The sequence below is a fragment of the Platalea leucorodia genome (genome assembly GCF_965183815.1).
Source record: "Platalea leucorodia genome assembly, chromosome: 4".
Classification (NCBI taxonomy): Eukaryota; Metazoa; Chordata; class Aves; order Pelecaniformes; family Threskiornithidae; genus Platalea; species Platalea leucorodia.
In genome coordinates this window covers 40,500,506-40,524,548 of record NC_138826.1, presented here as the reverse complement: position 1 = coordinate 40,524,548, position 24,043 = coordinate 40,500,506, and the positions used below count along the sequence as shown (strand labels likewise).

The window sequence follows — 24,043 nt, the reverse complement described above, 5'->3', positions numbered from 1 at the left end:
CTAGTTCCCACCAGAAGAGCTGACTGGTTGCAGCAGATATCTTTCTGATCTACTTTAGCCGTCATCTATCTCAGTCATTAGGAAGGAACTGTACTTCATCACTCACTTGTCATAAAGCAACTGCTCCATGTTGTATTTTATGGTTCTCGGAGGTCTTGGCTTCCTTTTTCTGTTTTATATGTATAGCGCAGCAGCATTTAGCAGTCTGCAGTATAATTTACAACCCAAACAAAGAAGGTAGGGGACAAAAGTGACTAATTAATTTGCCCCAAATTATGGAATAATGCAGAGGGAGAGCCAGTGAGTAAAATGCAAATCTCTGGCTCTCATCTACTTGACTGCTGCCTCCTGTGGAAGTCACTTTAAGACATGGATAATAATCAATCAAAGACTCCCTTAGTATGAACAGGACTCCAAGCAGAGACCCTAATGTACTGGTGTACTTCTGACAGAGCAGAGAGCTGCCAGACCAACAGCTCAAGGCAGAGTTGCACTTTTATCTCCCTATCTGCCTAACGTGGCTATGCCTTTTTGATCATGCCATCTGGTCCCCTCTCTCCTATTTTTTGTATTTATTTCTGATTTGTAATACATGCTGCAACTGCGCAGGCAGCTTTATTCTACAAAACTGTCCAACTGTGACCTTTTTCTAAATACACAGAAATGGAGTTTGTAAAACAGCTAAAAAACAATGCTGGAATCATCCAGATTATGGTAATTATGCAAGCAAAGATCAATCAACTAATCCACTCTAAAGCCACTAATTCTCAATCCTTCAGAAATTCTAGTATCCACATCCAACAGTTCATAATTTTGCAAGCAGCACCATTACTCTGTGCTGACATTCACCCTAAAGCTATACTATGTCAACTGAAAATTAAGGTTATACGAAACCTGCCAGTTTCAGCTTGCATCACTGTCAAGAAACCAAATACAAAGTGCAGTTTGCAGAGTGTGACAATCCCTGAAAACCTTAGGAATCAAAATGAGTCCTCCTCCAAAATGTTTGAGAGAGTCTCAGAACTGAATCAGAAAGTTATAGGGTTGTTTTCATTTAATTTCTGACGTTGAAGAAAATGAGTAACTGCCTTTGCTGCCCTCCAAAGATTTTAAGAGGCTTTTTTACGATGGTGTACATCAAAGAATTTACCAAGAATGGAGTAGTGCTGTTTCTTTGGAAAGAGAAACTAGGCTATTCGGCTAATCCTGATGAGTTTGCAAGGAAAAGAAGATAACATGGGTTATTCAGTTGTCATCTAAGGGCATTAGGGGATATGAGCCACTTTTTACTGTAAGCTTTCTTCATTGTAGTGAAAAAAAGTTCCAATCTCCTGGGATAAAACTGGAGCTCAAGGTGGCCTCAGGAAGTGTGAGCTCAGTTCATTTTTCAGAAGGCAATGCAAACTCTGCCTGTGCTCCTGAAACTTAAAGTCTCTTCTCACAATCCTGCAAACAAAGACACCGTGTTGGCTGACACGAGAACTGCAAAATACCTCTTCTACATCGCAGAGTGCACCACACCGTGCTCCAAGCGCTCCTGAGGCTGGACTCGTTCTGGATTTGGCCTGAGTGGTCTAGCACTGTGGCTGCATTGTAGCCTCTCCCAAAACACACTGCTCAGGATCACGTTTGCCACCAGAGAAGATTCAAGGACAAGCTCCTTAAAGCTGAAGGTGATTTGGAATAAAGTTATAAAAGGAAACAAAGTGCATTACTAAGTATGCCCCTAGCAGTGAAGAGTCTCTTTAGAGAGTCGCCTGGCTGGCTCCTGAGGCTAGGTAAATTAGCTTTTGGAATTTACCCAAAATATGGAGTATCTTGGAAAGGTCTCATAGTATCATATCTTCATGTCCTTCTGTTAAACATAGCTACACGTTTGTTCTTTTTTTTTTTTTTTCCTCACAGCTACGCATATAGGACCTGTTCATTTTGTTCTTGAAAATAGTAACACAGAAGGTTAAGTCTATTACAGAAAGGCTTTAAAAATTATTCAGAAATCGCATGCACTGACATGATATCTGAAATTACAGTAACAAATGGAAACACTTTTATTTAAAGGACTACCTTTTGCTACATTACCTAAACTACACTTCATATATTTGAAGATATCTAATAAAATACAGGCAGCAGCAGGAATAATCTCTCACAAGAAAAATTCTTCAGCAAAGGATTATCATTTGCACTATCATTAAACGCAAAGTTTATAATTTACCACTATTCCTTCAGATTTCGTATTTGTTTCAAGATTAAATACAAAATTAGTAGAGGACTGGCAATATTTTGCTATTTTTCATTTCTTTAAGGTATTGCTTCAAAATGCTAATACTCTAACCATGAGGAAGACTAGAATGCACATCATGAATTTTTATCTAAACTCCTTAAAACAGCTGAGCAAGTCCTTTCATTAGGGTCTACTGAAGCCAATAACGTTACATTCAATTTCTGTTTTCTGATTTCCTGCAGTACTTTGTTTTGAAAAATATATGTACAAAAGCCATTATATTCTGATACTGATTATGTCGCTGCATTGGAATCAAGAGCACATATTGCAGCAAGGCTGTAACTTCTCGATATTGGGATGCTGGTTGCATTGATCCCATCACTTCCTATTATTATGTAGATGTCAAACTGTTTATGAACACATTCTCCGTAACTCTGTAACAAAATTTAACAAACTAATCAGCCTGTGCACCACTTTTTGGGTTTTTTTACTTAATTTTAAGAAAACGGGGTTGATTTTATTAAATTGTCAGAGGGTAAACTTTATCAAATCATGACTCTGTAGTAATAATAACTATCATCTGCACTTGTAATGTCAAAGAGGTCGAGTCTGAATTCTCTCATGTCCCACCTGAATGGTGTACAGGATCAAAACACACTCAAACAGATTGGAGGAAACTTAACCCAGAGCCCTGGCGATCCCAGCTACAATTTCAATGCACAAAATTTTTTGTTTATCCACATGACTGACATTTTCAACAGCTTCTGAGAGGATAATTTCAAACAAACCTCTCCTCACTATCACTGTCACCTACAGCCCAGATCTTTTCAGCTGGAGACAACCTGTTAAGACAGCAAAATTGCACCACTATCTGATATGATTAGGGAATGGCTGGCTGCCAAATAACTTGGCTAAGAAAAGGAAGCAACTCTAAAGTATTTTGCCACCCTCACTTTGTCAAACGGGAGTGCTGCAAAAAAAAGTCCTGCATGTAATTTCACACAGTCGTGCTTCTGGTGGACTTGAGCGCTGACTGCTCTCTCCTCAGAGCTGCATCCAATTTATTTCCTAAAGAAGAGTTAACATCAGTAAATATGTTATCAGCTCTAAGTACACAAGGTTTTCGGTGCTTTGATTCAAACCTTATTTTTGTGTCTTATTTCCTTCCGTGAGCCAAAGTGAACAGGTGAAGGTACAAAAGTTGAGGTATATGCAGGGGAAGCACTTCCACACTGAAAACAGAGTATTTTCGTAGCCCCCGCATCTCAGACTAGCATTCAAACAGGAACTTATTTCAACTTAAAAAGTAACAGTTGTAATGTGAATGAATAAATGCTTTACCTGTATTCATCCTGCGTAAACCGTGGAATTACTGAAGGCTGCAGTACAGCAATTTCTACGGTAGTGGTGTTGAACTTCACAGGATCCCCATCATCATACGCAATGACCACTAGCTATAAACAATACAGGAAATCACTCTCTTAGTATAGGCAAGAACATTTTTTATGTTGACTTGCAACAATACTTCTTGTATTTTCAAGGTCTAACAAGTCGGATGAGCTTTTCTTTCACTGCAAATCAGACATTGTATAAGAACAAAGCATAGAGGAAAAAAGTGACAGCCATCCACAAGTTAAACCATCTGATAGAAAATTTACAGAAACACAGTAAACTGGAATTCAAATACAACACTCTTCTACAAATACCTCTCCAAAACACATTGCTGGCTTCACGTACATTTCTCAGGGGATTCCCTTCACATCTAATCGCAGACTGTCCTTACTCAGAACTCCAGAATCAATTTCAACTTCTTTAACCGTATATAGTTCAATTGTACATTTATGCACTGGAACAATTTTTATTGAAAAACCACCTATAACCCCAATAAAACAGAAAAAGTTCCAGGTAAGAATTCTGTGTTGCTGACATTCGTATTTAAAATGAGGTCTGTTATCAAAACAAAAAAATTAACATTACCTCCCCTCCAAAAAAATCCTCTTAGGAAAGAGACCTTCAGTACGCTAAAACACGGACAAGACCAGAAGACCTTGTCCGAAGGCAGCCTATTATAAATCTTTTGCTTATCTGATCTTTACTCATGTCTGTATGTTTATTTAATCTGTGCTTGTCTGCTGGGACAAATAGGTTCACCCATTTTCAGCTTTCATATGAAGGTAAGCTATCTGCTAGCAAAAGGATGAGAGACCAGCCCACTGAAGATGGAGTAATTGACGGCTTTCCAGCTTCCTCTCTCTCTAAATTTGTCCTTATTTCAGAAGGTCACTGGATGGAGCAGGACAGCACCTCAATCTAGCAAAGGGGTTTCAACTCAATTCTGTGAGTCCAAACTATTATCAGAATTGGCTGCTGAAAAGACAGCTTAAAACAAAGGAAGGCATTTTTTTCAGCCAATGTATTAGGGAACTCACCAGTGCAAGACATCGTAATCGCAGAAAGTATGAGTATGTTAAAAATTGACTGGAAAAATTCACAGAAGATTCAGTGCAGATACAGGCCCAATGGTCTAGATGCAAATACCAACTTAAAATCTCCACATCACTGATTTCTAGAGTCTTTTCTGTACTTATTCCCTAAGCATCCATATTTTCTGAAAAGTAATGCTCTGCTAAATTTACCATTAGCCTGCCCTAACATAGAGCAGTCTTCGTATAGAAATGTAGCTCCGTGTCCATGTGCACGTCACCTGCGTGTTATGTATCACAGCTTCAGAAAACAGTCGCACAAAATAATTAATGAGAAGTAAAAATAAAAGTGCAACAACAGAAAAGCTACACTCTGGTGATGTTAACCAACAGATAATTCTCTGCCCCTTTGTGTTTTACTACGTTAGTTAAAAACTGAAAACAACTCAAATTAGCACTGTCCTAAGTTCCTAAAGCAGTGACAACATTTCAACGCTATTCTAGCTCACAGTAGCGCTTGACTGGACACTCAGAAGTGGAAAACAGCCGGCGGCTTTATTCCTTTTAATGGCAAAGTACGCAAATAAGCCTCTCTCTAATCCTCATTTCAAAAATAAATAACTGAAAGAAGAAACAAAACACACCTTAATGACCATACAGAAGGTGGGCAGTTTCCAAGTAGGGAAATTACATATAAACCCCCACATATTATAGATAATTTCTTTTTGTTTGTTTACTGACACACTTCAATTTTCATTTTTAACTAGCCCCTCTACTCATGGATTTAAGAGGGGAGATCTGTCCCAATGGTTTTGATTAAAATCATAACTTACTGCACACTAACTACACTTGAGACTCATCAGGAACAGTAACAACACAATAGTAATTTAAGTCTCCTCAAAGCCAATGCTTTTACATTACAGCACTTGTGCACAGGAAGTCCCAAACTCTTCGACTGCACAGTAACTTTCTTTACAAGATATCTCGCCATTCTTACAAAGTTCTCACAAAATTGCTACGCTGACAGCTGGCCCTGTTGAAAACAAAGAGATCAGCAAGGTAACTTAAAAACTGAGGTTTCCTTCAGCTGCCTCCCTGTTTCTTCTGCCCTCCTAACAGTAGCAATCACATCCATTCAAGATCTTTCTGAAATCAAAAAGGCATGAAACGTGCCAAGAAGAAATTAAGGAAGTAAAGAAACAAACAAAAATTTCACATCTGTCTATGCAATATAAAGCAACACAGAAAAACAGGAAGGTGAAAGGAATTCCACCAAATGCAGGCAACATTTACTGACAATATACAGCTATGAGTTCATACCTTAAACACTGTACTTGGCTCTTCATTTAGGTTTACTCGGGTTACTACACGTCCTGAGTTTTCTTCCACGTCAAAAATGCTGGCGCTGTAAGGAAACTGGACAACATCTACTTTGTATCGGACTCGACTTGCTGGTGTGCCCTGTAAGGCAAAACCAAAGCAACTTGCATATTTTTGTATTCTTATGCATCTCATGAAGTCAGTAAAGGATTAAAATGCAACATTGGTGAACAGACCATCACAAACAAAACTTGCAGTTTGCCTTCCTCGGAACTGGGCTTGTTACTAAGCATCCTCCCTGTCTCCCCCCAAAATGTCTTACAGTGACATCTGAGAGGTCCAGTAAGAAAAATGATCAGAGGTTTGGAAAGAAGGGAGCTGAAAAACCCACCTACTTAAACACAGACAGAAGCAGTGGTCTGTTTTAGAACTACTGAAATTTTTAAATAACAGAAGATGGGCATGGCTTAAGGTTGGCTAATATACCTTTCAAAAATATTTTAACATATTATAAAAACTCCTTTGAAGTTCAAGAAACTTCTAAATACTCTAAAAACCCCAACACTTACTCGGCTTGTCCTGAAAGTTACAGTGTCTTGTTGCTGAAGATGGGAAAATGTGTGTTATATTATTTTCTGAAAAGTCAGACTACAGTTCTGCATACAGGACAGACCAGCCTATGTGACATTCACACGCTTCTCTCTTAGAGGAAACAAAATGAAAACAGCACCAGGTTGCCTGGGCAAATTCATCATGCAGCCTAAATGGACTTTTTGACATACAAATCAAACAGCAGCATCTGAAGGTTTTACTTTTCACCAAAGCCGAGGGATGAAGAACTAATATATTTCAAAATCCTCATCTCTAAGAAGTAAAACACAGAGATTATAGGGCCTGCAGCGCCTCCAAACATATTCCAGCGCATGGTCTTTCTGTGGCTGAACTGCACAGGTCTAGCAATTTGGGCACAACCATCTAAAAGCTCGCATCCACGCCTTCCTCACTGAAGAGGCCAGCCTGCCCCGCTCTGCGGGGCTGAGACGGTCACAAGCACTTGTGTGAAGTGACCGGACACCCATGGCCCTCCCCACCTCTAACAGAGGGCTTCTGCCTCTCGGCAGGAGGCTGAGCACTACCAGTGCCACTTACTATTAGATATCAGGGCTGGCTCTAAGCACAATGTCAGAAAACATAAAGGAGAATATATTTGTCATATCAGTGGTAACAGAAAATGCAGTTTTGCAAATGGATTTTAAGCAGCCCCGTAACGAACCCTCCCCACTGTTCAAACCCCGTTTCAATGACAAGGAACAAGCACAGCCAGCCCACACATGTGTCACAAATTGCCTGCATATGCACCCCACAATACCAAAATAATAGAGGAATCAGAAGAGGCATTGCCAGAGGATAGAATAGATTAATTTTTCAGATCAGTAACTCAGCATTTTCTAACAGAGGGCTATTTACCTGATTTAATTGTTTCAACACTAACTGCCTAAATAAATAACATTTATTATGAAGAATGAAGTTTCTTAAAGTATCTATTATATTCCAATGATCTCATTTCAGCAGTCACCCTCCAGGGACCTTCAGAGGACGTGGAGTAACACCATGCCTGTAAGCACAGCCTAAGAGGCAGCTACTCCCACGTCAGAGAGATGGGAGGGCTCCAGCAGCTTGTGCTGACCTGTGCGATCTATCAAGTCCCGAAAAAAACAAAATGGCTGGCAATGCCTGTCCCTGGGATCTCCATAGTCCCACCGCTCCCTGGTAGCACCCCAGGCTCTGCTGCAACAGCCACTTTCCCATGTGCGCCTGGAGGAGCTTCTCTGGTAGCGGCAGGACAGTTCCCGGCACCCATCTAACCTGGCACCCAGCAGCCACTTCTGTCAGGCATCACCTTTTCGGATGAGACGAATTGTACCACTGACTGTTTACAAAGGATGTGGGGGAGACATCAAATTTTAACATTCTCAGTGAGTGCCTCTTCACTAGTATTGATAGTAATCCACTGTTTTCAAAGATTAAAAGGTTACTAAAGCAGAGAAGCCAGTATGAATATAAACTATGTACTAAAGAGCTGCAAGAAAAAGCGGCGTTAAAGAAGGGGTTTAAAGCAAATAACGGGTTTTTTTGCATACTGATGTCTGAATAACTATTTTTCAGTAGACCAAAGTCTGTGTTACCTGGATATGTAGACACTTGGGACGTTTCACAAAATTCTAACTAGGTTATTTGCTAAATATATTTAGGAGTAGATTCAGAGAAGCACTTAGAAACTCAGGTCCCGTCACCAGTATGATTTCAGTTTCTTAATGCCTCTGAGTCTAGACCTCAGATTCATTTTTGACCTTTACATTGTATTTAAACAGCCAAATATCAGAGCCCACAGTGTCATTAATAGCGAATTGGTAATTTTCATCTGTATTCAATGATGTGGTAGAAAGCAGCTTTGCTGTTATTGAGAATATATTCAATGTACCATGTCAGCTACTAACTACAAGGGAACAGGAAATTTACTTTTGTAAACAGCAATAGAAACAGCTGCAAAAGTGGTTTAAGCTCACTAAATCACATCAACATTTTGTTGATACAACAAAAGTGCACTGAAGTGCTCAGTCAAAATACATAGTCTAAACTAAAAGCTTTACTGGAATGGATTTAGCACAGGCATTTTACATCATGCTAATGCACGCTACAGAGCTGTATAACACGGTGTCAGATTTTGCCACATTAACTTCTGATGAGTAGTAGGACTATTCAATGATTAAACCATACTTCAATGTGAGAAAAGCAACTCTTCAGCGAAGAATATTTATTTGAATTACAAATTATAGGTAGCTTGTAAGAATTTAATTGGTGGTATCAATTTTACAGCTGTTAAAAGAACAAGAATACTTAAGTCTAACACTAAAAGAGTAAGACAGAGAACAAGGCAGCCAGGCCACCTCAGCCTTCCTCCCTGTGCACGTAACACCTTGCACATAAAGAGAAGCGAGCCAGGGCTGGATGCAACCGAGACATTCACAGAGTTTCTGGGGAGGCTTGCAGAGCTGCTCCTCTGGATGATCCGAACCGCAGCAGCGATGAGGCCATTGCCTCTTTGAGCCCTCCAAGGAAATCCAGCCCAGAAGGGTTTGTTAGCCAGTACACCGCCCCCGTGCCGCTGGCAAGCCAGCACCTTTAACAATTCAGAACTGGATCGGCCAGAGATGTTTTGGTGTTTAGTGAAGTAATATATGAAAGACCATGTTAATAGTTAAAAGTACTTCACGGGACCATGCACACTAATGAGTGCAAATCCTTGAAAACATGAGAAATTTCAGAGATCACAGCGTAACAGAGGTGATTATACAACTTTCCCCCTGGCATTCTCTGACTCAGTCATTTTTCTTCAACATTATAATTAAGAGGAAATTACCTGCTGAAATCCACTCTATTTGGTTTCAGAGTAATGGTCCTCACATTTGCTTGGAAGACTAAAAGCTATCATCATCATTAAACCTGCACACACTAGGTAATTTGTTATTAAATAAACAAAAATCTCATCAGGTTATTGTTCCTGATATAACTATCAAGTACACTTTTCTCCTGTCATTTCTGAAAATAACAAACCAAGAATTTATTTTTTATTTACTGCATTTTGGCACCAATGTAATTAGAAAAATCTCCAGAGAGATTTCCCAGGGAAATCTATTTAGAAGCAGGTTTTAATTATCTCAAATATTAATCATCTTTCCCCTCTGTTCTAAATTAATTTAGACGCATTCCTATGTCTACAGCAAAACTTGAATATAGCAGATAATATTCTCAAATAAACCATAGAGCAAGGATTGCACTTGGCAGGAACCATGTTCATTCTCTCAAACCGAAGTTTCCCTGAGAGTTCAAGACTAATAAGAAACCTAGATCTAAAGCTCATCCAGCTCCAATTATTTCTTTTATTGCTGCGTAATTCCTTAAGTTTCTATCTGCTCTGAGGAAATGACATTCATTTGTGACACAGCTGACAGGTATGAAAATGTCCCCAACATTTACGTTAGACGATCAGGCTGCACACGGAGGCCGAGGGCAAAGAGGCTGTGGAGGGTGCACAAGTGCACCGTCGAGATAACTCTCAACAGGCATAGATGGGTTGCAGAGAAGTTGTAATGCAATAAAGCCAGGAAAAATGGTGAGAAGTGGAACACAACAGTAACTTCTGTCTGTTTTCATGCATATTTTTGCAAGCAATTCAAAAGGAAGCTAGGAATCATTACTTCCACTACCTAAATGGGTAACAGAGATACAAAGCCAGAATGATTTGGCCCAGGAAAGAGCAGGAAAAAATGCATTTCACTTTCATTTGCAGTCTACTCCTGAAGATCCCAGATGGGCATCTGGTAAATGACCTGGATTTTACCACTAAAAGTACTAGTACGGAATAGTGGCATAATGAATACAGACTTACTTACCGAGTCTCTTTGTACTCAATGCCACTTTCTGACTGAAGTCAGAAAACTCTGGAGGGTGTTATAGATAAAATGTGAAACTGGTAAGGAGTTTAATAAATTATCTCCATCTGTAGATGTCAACACAAATCTGAATGATTTGCATTGTGAAGACTTCACTAAAGCAAATTTGGAAAGTTAATTCTATGAAAAACATTGCAAAGTGATGCTAAAACCAACATTTACAGGTTGCTGCACATGTTCTTTGTAACATGCTCAAAGTAAAGTAACCATTAAAGATGGGGCAGACCAGAGTAGGCGAATTATTTTGGTGGGTCTTATACCAGCTGTGGGTTGTGAATGGTGCACTCACGTATATTCACCCTAAATTTATTGATATAAACTCTAAAATTTGAAGGATTTTATTCTTTAGTATGCAACTCAACAAGAGGGCCTGACATTCTGAATTACCAAATCTGGAAATTCTGAATTATTAACGATAACAAGCTGAACACAAAAAAGAACATGAACTTGTAAAGCCATGAGATAAAATTACTTTAAGAACTCATTGAATTTGCAGCATGTTTCCCATATACAAATCTCCAGCAGAGACTATGAAATCCAACAGTAATAGTTTTTAAAAGATCAAGCCCTGGACTGCCTGAAAATGCTTTTATCTCCAATTAAATATTTGTGAAATCTCTTGTTAAATATCTGTTAGCATCTTACTTTTAGTGGGTGCCTGTAAAACAATGAGGACAATTACTCTCAATTTGACAAAAGGGCTCCATTGAACAGAAACCTTACAAGGTGTTGCGAGATTGGATAAACCATTAAATTGGATGTTCTGGAGCTCTGGAAGCTGGCTGCTCATTAAAATTAGTGTTCTGCATCTGTTTCTATTGACATTTCAAATCAACAAAATCAGAATATGTGGGGGAATTGACCACGGAAGAAATATTCCAGCTTTTACTGTGATAAAGCATACAAAAAAAAGGCATATAGAGGAAAAGCAAACACCTCGAGTTATATCAGTCCTGGGAATATTCACCTTCTGACAAACAAAGCAAGCAAACTAAGCATCTATCAAATAGCTCATGTTGCTCTCTTTTCAAAATATTTGGAGGCTTAAGAGCTTTGAGAACATAGACATAATCATCTGGCATCTTTCATCACCACGCCACTTCAATAAAGCAAAAACTGTTCACAACGAAGAAAACTCTTCTTCTGCTCTCCAAGGATGATCTCAGGTGTCCTTGAATAATTCAGTCTATGTACAGCCATCTGTACAGACCTGCTGAACATAATCATCGGTAGCCCCTTTGTCAGGCCAAAAAGCAACCACCATTCAAATCCCTCTACGCGTCATTGTCTCATTTAGAATACAGATTTGTAAACTCTGGTACACAACAGGAAATAAACCAGGTTTAAAGCTCTTTCTCATCACCAAAACCTTCCCAGCCTTGAGACTGATCAAGTTTGACCTCTAAAGTTTCAAAGCAAACTGTTGCTCTGCTGTGCATTTGGTTTGATCATTCCACAGAGCTACAAGAGTCCTTTTGCCTTCCTTTCTCTTGCTCCTGAAGTCACTGCCCCTGCCATTTTAATTCAGACTATACATTAGCTTGTGTAGGAAACAAAGATACTGTGCCTTTTTTTTGTGGCCATGTACCATACGGGTTAGCATTTATTTTTAATTTAAGTTAAATCAAAACCCAAGACCAAGAATGGAAAAGCAGCAAGAGGGAGGCAGTTTAAAAGCAACTTCAGCTGTGTCTCCGTACAGCTGCTGAGTGCAGACGTGGTGATGCACCCAGATGGCCCAAGTGGTGTCTAGGCACTGGTTCCATGTGTTTTCACTTGCCTCTCCTGAAGCATTTTAAGAAGCTCTCCTTTTGGGCAGGCCACTTGTCATTCTTTGAGAGCTAAGCTCTGAAACTGAGCACTGAGAGGGGAAATATTATAAACAGTCCTGAGGACTCTCTCAGCATCTGACCGACGTTAAGTTGAGGGATTTCCGCATCTATACCAACAGGCTTCAGACTTCTTCAGCTACAAAGGATCACCTATTTGCCCAAAGAATAGACGGCAATAGATGCTGGCTGGGGATACTAAAGACTGTGCTAATAAAATTCAGAAGTGTCAGTGAGAGAGTCAGACACTGGCTTTGTCCAGGCTTGGGGGACTCCATGTATCTCTGTAAAGACTTGACAGCATCTCTGAAAGAAACCAAAGCTGCGTACATTTGTGTTAGCTAAAGCAAAGCAGCACTTAAAAATAAATATTTTTCTATAGGATATTATCACATCTACCTTGGTTGCTAGAAGCATTTCTTTGGCACCTCCAGCAGAGATGCAGCGTTTCTGTGGTTTCCCAGCCACACAAAACCCTTGCAAAATTACGCACCTCACACAGGGTACCTGCTTGCACCTTTCACCATTTTTGACTTTGTCTTTGGGTCAGATCACTATCTTCAACACAAAAGAGTTGGTGGGGAAACTAAACTCAAATAGGGTCATTAGAGTTCTTCCAGGAAACAAAGCAAGGAGTTTAATAGTGGAAAATAATTAGGTTTCTCACTTAGTTTTTTCATATTTCTGCCTGGGATTACTCAGACACCCATTTACACTGTGTGTACAGCGAGTCAAACCCATTTGGGACTCACTGGAGCAACTTCGGCAACACAAATACAGCAAAGTCCATTTGAGTCACTCTGCACACCTGGTGCTTGGGAAGTCCAAGCGCGTTTTGGGCGCACAGCTTCACTGTGCAGGGGTCCAGACCTGCTCTGAACATGACGCTTGACTGTGACGTCCAACAGCCTAAACTAATCCACTCCTGGATACTAAGAAACCCCAGATAAATAGACAAAGTTCTTAAGCTCCAGCTGGACAACACTTCTGGAAAGAAACCTCAGGATGATACGTGAGGGAAACCCTCGACACACAACTGTGTCTGCTGTTTCCCACTTACACAGCGCAGCCTCCTAACACAGTGTTATCACCCTTTTAGCTCAGTTTGCACAGTGGCTGTGATGCCTCACCTGTCTGCTTCTTCACAACTTTTCTCAACTGGTCTAAAAGCTACCTCACTCTCTTCTTTCAGATCTCTACACAACAAAATATTTTGAATACGTGAGTACTTATACCTTAAGGGGATTATTCAAATGTTAAACAGAAAGTGTGCTCAGCTCTCTCAACAATTTCAATGGCAACGTTTGTAAAATTTAAGATTTTGGCTTTACTAAGGTATACTAGTTATTTAGAAAGAATTGAAGCTGTACTCAAGCTTTTCCTTGGCAGCCATATAACCATGGCTCTAGTCTATTACCATAATTCCCTCTGGCTCCCTCGGCCTGTTTTTGTTGCTTTCTGCTTAGTATTTTCATACCCTTTACATGTAGTGTGTCTGGAATTAGATGTAAGCTCTTCTGGGAAAGACAGGGTGAGCAACTATAGGATGTACTAAGTAATTTGAAAAGTCAGATACCATGTAACTATTTCAAAACTGTAGAAAAATATACTGTGGATTGTTCCAATAAACCGAAGGACAATATGTTGATTTAGGATATCCCATGAAACGCATGCAAATCAAAATTTACCAGATTTCAACTACCAGAACAGTATTTCAAATTAGAGTGTTTTTAACAAATGCAAAAGTAATTTCTGAAACATAATTCATATTCTCAGTCACTGCAAAAAAGTGAATTCAAACTGGAAGGGAAAGGAAACAGTGGTAAGAACTTAAACTGACATTTGCTCAAGACAGCCCTTCAAATCCTGCTCTGGCCTTTAGTGAAAAGCACTGGTTTCTATGTTTTAATTGACATTTCACTAAGGACCTGAAGGAATAACTATCAGAGATCTCTTGTACCTTCAGGCCAAGATTTTTTTGACCACTTGGAAATCCACAGGTCAAAATAAAAACATAACAAAATACCTACCTGGGAGCATTTGAATCTGGCACAGATAATTTTTGTTTTGAATTAGTAACTGTTAGGAGTAACCAGAAATCCATAGATTTTTGCAGCCGAACCAATCCTATTATTAACAGTTGCATTCTAATGATGGCTAAATGTTTTAGGCATCAGGTTTGTATAGTTAAATTAAGAAAATTACACATCTTCATCTTGACTCAGCCATTCATTCCTTCACACGTATACACATTCATACATGTAAGATACACTGAGTTGCAAACAATTTACTGCATGAAGATTTGATGGGGGAAGTTTTTTAAAGAAAAACAACAAGATAACGTGTAATGTACATTTCCAATAAATTAATCAAACAGTACTTCATTTAAGAGCAAAAGCTCAGTCTTATTCCTTGTGACTGTTTTTGGAAGCATATCGTAGTCACTCATGGCACTTCCATATCTATATGCTATAAGTTTCTAAATCACTTAGGAAATACACTGCTACTGTAAACCAGAAAACTCTATGCCACAAGTCCCTTCCAACCTCTCATCTTTCACCTACATTACTTTTTGTACCCATGCCACCCTCACTGACCATTTAATGCTTGCATTTATATTTATGACTTGGCCTTTAAAAGTCAAAAGCCACAGATAAATGATCTTGTCTCAGGAACATCACTGAATGAGCGCTTCCACAGTCAAGAAGTAACACAGTAGGTAAAATACCTGCACCCTGTGCTACAGATGATGATTTATTAAGGTTGACTTCAATGGTATGAAATTTTTTTCTGCCACTTACAGGCCCATCACTGCAGCTGTCACCTTTGCTGTTGAGGGACTAGGAGGAACAACAGGGCAACATCACAATAGCCCCAGTCCAGCAGCTCAAAGGGGGAACGGGCTGAGGACGGTGCCTATAGGGTGAAATGGAGAGCCAAACTCTACTGACACCATTCAACACCACCTTCCTGCCCCAAACCCACTCTCTGCTGTTGGAAAATTCAAATCTGCCTTATCTGCAGAGAAATCATATGCAGGTGCTGAGCGTTTCAATTTGGATTCTCATACCATCCATATTAATTTGACAATGCAGAGCAAAGTTGGGATTTGCTGAAGACAGTGGGCAGTCTCTGAAGAGCTGATTAGGTCTGAAAAGCTTCTATTGCAGATGATTAAAAAAATCTAGCTTGACTTTTATTCTGTTTTTTTATTCAGTTTAATGTTGACAGGGGAATAGTCTACATTACTTGTAAAATGACTACAGAAAAATTCAGGCTCAGATACTTCAAATTAGTTAGGCTCTTATTGGACCTGCCCTAATAATCATGCATAATTTAAAGCAAAAATTATTTTCTTAATAGATATATTTCTTTTCCTAAACTGACAAAAGAGATGTCTCAGTACTGTGCAAATAAGATTCCACCAGGTTAAAAAACCCAAAACAAACAACTAAAATATTGATGATGATAACCAAGAATATTCTTTCCCTTAAGGCAAGTTTAGAGGATGGTACTCTTGCTGAACAGAGAAAAAGTTGTGTGTTTTTAAAAAAAAATTCTGGTGAATTCATATGAAATACTTTGTGACACCACTTAACGTCAAAGCCAGCTCCAAATAAATACAGGTTTGCCAGTAGCACAAAATATCTAAACAGTTTGGCTCAGTCAGACAAAGAAACAAAGCCATTTATGCCTGATAGTAAGTAAAAACTATCAGCCATTAGTTTGAAATAAAGTACCACCTTTCAAAAACTATTTTAAAAGCTTTCCTCCATAGTTGGCTAACTTTTATGGCTATTGTATTCATTGAATGCCTAAGGGTAGCTTCATTTTTAAGTCTTCATAAAAATCAAAAGGCAACCATTGATTTTGAAGAACATTATCTTAACGTTACTGTCATATGCATTTATGCTTGTTATAATAGTAAGAAAAAGGATCCCACATTCAGTAATTTCAATCTCTCTCTCATGCATGTGCATTGATTTCTCCACAGAAGTAGAAGAGATCCCCTCATCTTTCAAATACAAACCACTCAAAACCATGTAAAAGAAATCCGTATAAATACATGAGAAAATCCTAAGAAAGCAATCTGGGAGACATGAGCACTTTAGGTTTTTATTCTGCCATTCTCATACCACCTAGAGATGGCCATTAGTACCCACTGTACAAAATAGCATGCAAGCTTATCCACGTCCAGTTATCTACACTTATCTGTTCAAGTGATAGTGACACGTTAGGAAAGAAGAGAGTTCAGAAGGGTTTGGTTTTTTTTTAAAATGAAAAAGTGAAATAACTTTGCATTAGGAAATGCTGATTCCACAGGACTAAGAATTATTATAAGTATATGCTAATCAGTTTCTGAGCTGTTTTGTTTCTTCCAGTATCTTAGTGATATCTGAGACACATTAAACCCTGGGATTACAAAATGGAGGTTATAGCAGAATGGGCAAATACTTTCTTGAGACGAAAATATCTTACTGTAGGGCAATAGATACTATTAAATAAAAGCTGCACAAAAACCAAGTTAAAAAGCGATTCCCTAGCACCAATGAATAATTTTTTTTTTTTTTTCTATCCTCACTAGCCCATTTATGTTGAAATTTCCACGGAATAGAAATGAATCTTCTTTCCCAGTTTCATTGATCCTTAACATCCTTTCCTGCAGACTTTTCTCAAAGGTCAGTACGATAAACCTGCTAGGAGCAAATACGTACTGGTGCAAGGGGTAGAGACAAGTCCATAGGACTGTGACTAATGAATGATATTTTAGATTTCTACTGCAGCAATCAAAAAATCACACAGTTTCAACAGTCATGGACAGCCAGTTTTCCCCACTCTCCACTGGCAGAACACTCTGAAGCGACTCACTTGTGATATGGGCAGAGTGTTGCCCTTTGAATTATTTGCTGCTAACTGCTGAGGATGAGAGCTCTTGAATGGAAATGGTGTTCCCTACCTCCCTGGTTCCCAAGTCATTCCTAGGCAGAGAATCTTCTCCAGCTAAGCAGCATCTGCTGAACTCCCTGAAGTGCTGAATGCAATCCCGACCCATTTATGTGAAGGCAAGGTTTTCTAATGTGGTGGTAGTACTCCAGTAATACAGTGTTTTATTCAGGAAGAAATGCTAGCAGAATAAGCTAACACCTTTGTGCAATATGTAGTGTAAACATAACCCTTGCAGGCCACCCAGAAACTTTGCCCACTTTGATCTCAGTTTCCTTTCTGTAATTGCCACGTTATTGTGCTTACATATGGAAGAATACGGCATTCATGAAACATGACACTAGAAGTAATTCACAGAGTAGAATCAAATAGTCTTAAATCAATTTCAAAATTGTTTTCTAGCAAATAAGTGTGAGATCTGAGCAATCAAGCTTACTTTGCCCTACAAATCACTGTTTTAAACAGTGACTAAGACGATGGTGGAGACCTAGGCCTGGTGCAACCCAGGGAACAGCAAAGGAGGTCAGACAAAAGCACTAGACTTCCACAGAGCAAAAAGGCAGTAGGAGCAAGAGTGTAGGTAGGCCACAAAAATATGAACGCTTACGAAGCCCTCTGAAGGGCTATAGCAGGGAGTTCTATATTTTAGACTTCTACAATGCTACCAGAGATATATCCCCTTGCTTAGGCATTACAGTTCAAAGTCCAGAAAAGGACCAGGTGATGCAGGTGCAAATCTGGTTAACCTTGCATGTCCTGCTGATCTTTACAGGTGCTGCAGCTTGTTACCTTTACAGCAACTTCCTGGCTTGGAAGACTTCCACGCACCTGCAGAGACGCCTCAAGTTTGTTAGGAGCTCTGGCCAGCCTCTTTCCTGGTAGTTAAGCTATTTTATATGAAAACAGAGCTGAAGGTTGGAATCCTTCAGTCAGTGGAAGGAAGGCAGCCTAGGCCTCTAACATCCCACGGAAAGGCTTTTCCTAGCAAGATTAATACAGCAAGATGCAAAGAGAGAACAGACATTACCACTACATCATCTTTCTCCTAGTTGCATGCTAAAAGCTATGAGTACACCCAGATGGGTCTTTGAAGGAGAGCGTAGGTGCCTGCCACAAAGAGAGAGGTCCTAGGCTATACATTTTTAAAAGCATCTCTAAAGCAAGACACTAGAAATTCCCACTTGCCTCTGCTGATCAGTCTAGTGCATACATGTGCAGACTATTCTGCTTTTAATTAAGCACATTTGTGATTAACGTGTTGGCTGGTTGGGACCCTATTCTAATGTGCCTGTGCTCTATGGAAGGAGCTTAACACACACTTCGGGCTCCATTCTGCAAGCAGAGCACTCAAAATCAGGCACCAACATTTCTTATACTCCCCTATTCATTACCTACTTGATGATACTACTGTCTTTCATATACTTTAAACAAACAATAGTCAAGATCTTCAGCTGTTATAAACTACCTTAAATGCCTCCAAGTTCAGTAACACCCCACTGATATGTATCACCTGCAGGGAATTTACTTACCTTTGCATGTTAGGACTTTTTACAAGGGGATAACAGGACTGTCCTTAGAGAAACAGTGCTTTAGCATTTCTGTCCTTGGGTAGTAAATAAATTACTATGTAGCATATTTAGCTAAGCTACAGTTGATTTGTGTCAAAGCACTGCCATCAGCTTTTAATGTGCATGGCACATTCTCTCTGAACTCTTGTCCCTGAGGATTATTCTCCTTAATATGCCAAACGCTAACAATTAAAAATTAAACCTGGCTGGCAGAACATCTTTGACTTTTATTGTCCTCAGTGTATCATCTGGTCACCAATGTTCATCAACCTCTGATTACAAAAACTGATATTACCCTTCAGAATAGCTAACAAATCAAAAATATGTGCCCAGTTCTGTCAATCAAGTGCTTCACCAGGGAACAGTGATAAAAGTCAGTGGCAGAAATACACTTTATCCCCAGAACAGGTGCACTCTCTTCAAATACTGCACATCCAATAGAGCTGGCTGGTGAGCTGTACGGTTCCACGTGACCCTGTGATGTCTCAAGACTGGAAATGCACAATGACTGCGAAATCAAGGAAGCGACAATCTTACAAAGTTGTGTTTTGTTTCCTCTTTAAGCTGCAGAGCTCTACCAAAGACAGGCATGGCTTCCTTTCCTGCCTATTCCTCTCATTCATCTACACTGTGAATAAAAAGCTTTCCAAAAATCTTCCTGACAGAAAGGAGCTGTATCATTGATTTGCCAGCTTCAGGAACAAGCATTGTAAATGCAACCTCTGTCCAGAACGACAAAGGACAGGCTGACATAAAAAATGTATGAGTTACTGCTCTGTGAAACTCATAATAATCACCTTTGCTGTGGAGAGAGTTAGGTCACTTATGAGGGTTAAAGATTTTTCCCTCCTGGGTGCAGAGTATTAATAGAACCTTTTTGCTTACCGGAGGATCTTGATCCTCAGCTGAAACGGTAGTGATAACAGTGCCCTTGACTGCATCAGGAGCCACCATTCCCCTGTAGAGCTTTTTGCTAAATACTGGAGAGTAATCGTTCATATCCTGCAAAACATAATTAAGAGTTTAGTTCTGAAGTTCAAACAAAATTACAGACACATTCACAATCGTTTTTTCCAAACTCTACCCAATCACTCCTTCCTCATTAGGAATCCTATTTGCCATTCACAGTCTCCCTCGGCTCTCAATTCCATTACCGCTGCACAAAACTAGCACACAAGGGGAAGGTGCCAAAGTTTCAAAAAAAATACTCATGTGAGACAGATCAACAGAAGAAACTTCTGCAGATAAACACACAGTCTCACAAGTAAACAGAGATTTCCATGACGCCCATTTCTCAAGCAGTGGGCCAACATGGCTTTGCTAATTTTCTAAAATGAATGAGCTGCTGCTGCTGCTTGACAGTGTTTGTGACCTCTAATATGCAATACATGAACGGAAAATATAACGTCAGATTAGTATGGACACCTCACGAGAGCTTAAGACAGTGTTCTTCAGACTGATGTGTACATTGTCAAAAAGAAGCTTCAAAGGCTTGAGTTAAGCCCAATCTCATGGATGTAGTAGTGTGTGTATGCACATATGTATACTTTCACACCTATATATGTGTGCGCAGCGCCATATATATATACACACACACACATTCGTGGGTACCTCCTTGTGTAAAAGATGTAAGCTCACCCAAACACGAGGCTGTGTGGGATTGTGCAAGCTGGCACTAAGGCAAATGCAGCAGTCAGTCGCCTGTGGCTCTCGGTGACCTAGTGCCGCATGCATCAGGAGCCGCGAACATTTAGGAACTCAATCGGCATCACAGGTTATTTAAAAAGGCATTCATTCTGACTGTCATAAGTTGTCAGAAAATAATTTTTTGTCAAAATTCTCTCACAGAGAGTTCCAGAAAATTTACCTGTATGTTCCTTTAAAAAGATGAAACGTACATCTCTAAATCACAATCTTTATTCTACTAATAAAACTGATTTCCTTTTTTTTCCACAGAGCCACCTCCCTAGCTTGAATTCTACCGAGAACAGATTTATTAACAGATTTATTCATTTTTGCATACTACTTCCATTGTTTTGCACATATGGGTAACACAGATTCTATTTTCTGTTTGTTTGTTTGTTTGGTTTTTTTTGTTTTTTTTTCTTTTTTTTCTTTTTTTCAGAACAAATAAGAAGCATCATATGCTATCAGCACACAAGAGTGACCTTACTGATCCACAAATGAGGAGCAGACTTTTTTCTCCTTAAAGCAGAATGTGTGCCTGAGCTATAAGGGAACACAGGTGCCCCCCATCTCTTAGGTAACCCACACAAACACAGCCACTCAAAAGTTTACGCAATGATGCCTCTACCTATTGTCACAGCTCTTCATGCTGCAAATGCAGTATGCTGATACTGGCTAGTACGCTATATTACACAACCATTTAAAACATTCTTCCATACCTCATCAGAGGAAATGACAGTATAATAAACATCTATCGATACAAAAAAAATTACTGTTACAAGTCCATGCAGTCATGCCTGAATAATTAATGCATTTTGTTCTGCTGAAAGGTCTGCAATTCAAGTCTTCAAGGCACTGGAAATGCTTTTTCTCTGATTTTCAGATTTTCAAAGATCATCTGGATCATCAAAAAGTGACTACTAGGCAATTCAAACTAGGAGAGCATGCAAATGAAAACACTTCGGAAAAACATTCAACTTCAAACAGATTAGCATTTCTGCATGGAATTCAGGAATTGAATCTTATAATTTCAATTTCTTGACCTGTTTGCAAGAAAATAATTTACATCATCAGAGAATTCAATACACAGGAGTATTTTACATGAACACTCTTGTTTCTCACGACTCTGCAAAGTGACATTGTGTTTGTAAAATAAGCTATCTGTCGTTCCATTTTGCTCCCAGAAACTCCACTCTGGAGCAATATATCGCTGTGGCAAAGAAACCAGCATCATACAAGCAATCTCACACTGTAAGACTCCATTCACAGCTATTCTACCTCAAAGAAAAGACAGGGAATTACTTTATTTGAAGTAGACACAAAGTAGCTATGAGTACAGAAATCCTAGGCATTTAGGGAGGGAATAGTAAAAATAATCTCCGGTATGATAGGAGAAATGTGATACAACACTACATGCATAGGTTATACAACTGTGTAAGTCAGGAACTGTTTTGGTTCGTAGAGCCTGAAAGTTTTCCAGTGGGATACAACCTTTTACAAACTGCATACACAGAGAAGACACCTTCTGTCCTATGAAGTCTCCATCTGAGGTAATGACCCAATATTATGCTTATAGCAACGCATTTTTTTGCAGCTTCTTCTTCTCATGATCTGGATGCTTAGGACCACCTCCATGAAGCAGGTTAAGTTTCTGGAATAACCCAGCCTTCTGTCTATATTTACTCATTTATTTTGAATCCATCTCTCTGTGCACCTGCAAATCCACAGCCATATCTGGTCTTTTTTCTTTGGCATAGCAGCAAGAGATCACACTCTGCTGTTTGCTCACTGCGGGGTGGGGAGAATCAGTGTCATGTTTTTTTATCTTTTGAATACCTTTATGTGACCTTAGCACCTGAAAATCTGTGACATGAGGTACTGGAAAGCGTAATCCTGTTTAAAGATGACACACTACATCCTCTGCTATAGAAAATGACTAAGTCATCCTACTTAACGTACCTAGTTTTCAAGACACATGGACCAGTACAAAATACACAGGAATACAAAGCAAAGCATAAAGTAGGACAGAAAGCCTTCTACCTCTCTAACTTATCTTTTCTCTAAGACAAGCTTTATGCATGACTGTGCCTCATAAACCTTAGCCGAGCTGACCGAATAGGCACCAAATGTTTCAGTCAGAACTAGACAGAACAGCACATGTGCTTTTCTTCCTGGCTCATCTCTTCCCGAATCCTAAAGCAGCCACTAATTTTTTTATAGCAGACTTCAAGCTTAAATGTTTCCACTTTTATCAAAATAAAGGTTCCCCATAAGAATCACCACAGGTCTTCTCATTATGCAGCTGCAGTAAGCGCACTTCAGAGAGAGCAAGACTGTCATTACAGACAGGTGATCAAGTCTCATCTCCTCATCGCAAATGTCTACGATGAATAACTGCTAGAAGCAGAATGGAGATTTTTGCAGGCAGAAGGTTTACAAGCAAAACATGCAGATGACATGGAATGGGGCTTTTTTTTTCTTGAAATGACTCTTCTGGGCAATTCCCAATAGAGTAAGTAGAGATTTTGCTAGAGACATGTTGGAGAAATTAATATATTATTCCCTCTTTCAACTGGTATAATTTCTCTTTATGTTTTATGGGCACTTAAAGGTACCAAAAAGGTCACAAAAAGAAATTATTGATTTTCTGGCAAAAAGCACCACCACAAAGGATGGAATACAGGCTAGATCTGATTGTTAGAGCACAGAAGGAAAGCGCACACTGTATTTTCTGCGAATAGCTCAAGAGATCATGGGCATGATCCACCCCATCCCACCCCCAAAACTTGTGCCCCTGTAGTCAAGGTCCCCAATTCAATCTTCTTCCATCAAAGTGGACTTAACAGTGAGTAGTGTTCAGCATTCCCTGACAGATGCAGAGAAACAGTTTTCAGGTTTTCATCACAGAGGGACTTTGGGCAAAAAGATAACATTTAGAGAAAGTACTGGGCTTCTGTCATTACTGGAGGCCAAAGATGTAGACAGACATGTTTTTGCACAGCTGAATAATTGAAGATTACTCTATACCTGATGGCTTCTGCTTAAAACACCACTAAACCTGAATTTGCATAGAAATGGATGCAGCATGTAAGTGCAATCCCTAACCACAGGTTAGGAATAGGGTAGTAACCTTCTACAAAGAAGTAGTGTAACCACCTTTTAAAACTGGGGCATAATCCTACACATGCTCTTGTGGCCAAACTGCAGCATCTTACAGCTGTTCACAGTTCATTGCTTTGATCACATAAATCCAGGCTGCTATTAACTATCAGGCACACACAAAAATATGTAAATGGAAAATACAGGTAATGAATTCTCTATATATCTCACTTTAAAATACTTGGGCTGTGTATTTTGACAGTAAGGTAATAGCAGCCACATATTAATATAGAAATACAGAACACCCTTTGTGTCACTGCTCATCTAGCTGCAGATTTATTATAGTTTTATACACCTTTGTTTACAAAACACAGTGAAAGTCACAGCATAAAAACCCCAAAGGTTTCCCCCTATCATAGATGCTCTTCATCTACCACTT

The 24,043-nt window shown here is 39.4% G+C and overlaps 1 protein-coding gene across 4 annotated transcripts in view; it reads right to left on the bottom strand.

Annotated features, from left to right (window-relative positions):
• The window catches only part of PCDH15 (protocadherin related 15), a gene marked incomplete at both ends in the record, with an annotated part of 380,170 nt that overhangs the window by 88,268 nt on the left and 267,859 nt on the right, over positions 1-24,043 (bottom strand). For all 4 annotated transcript variants that reach the window (XM_082311053.1, XM_082311051.1, XM_082311054.1 and 1 more), the window contains 3 exons: positions 3,563-3,675; positions 5,965-6,105; positions 19,705-19,821. In XM_082311053.1, coding sequence (XP_082167179.1) covers positions 3,563-3,675; positions 5,965-6,105; positions 19,705-19,821 — 371 coding nt within the window. The remainder of the gene's footprint in view (positions 1-3,562; positions 3,676-5,964; positions 6,106-19,704; positions 19,822-24,043) is intronic.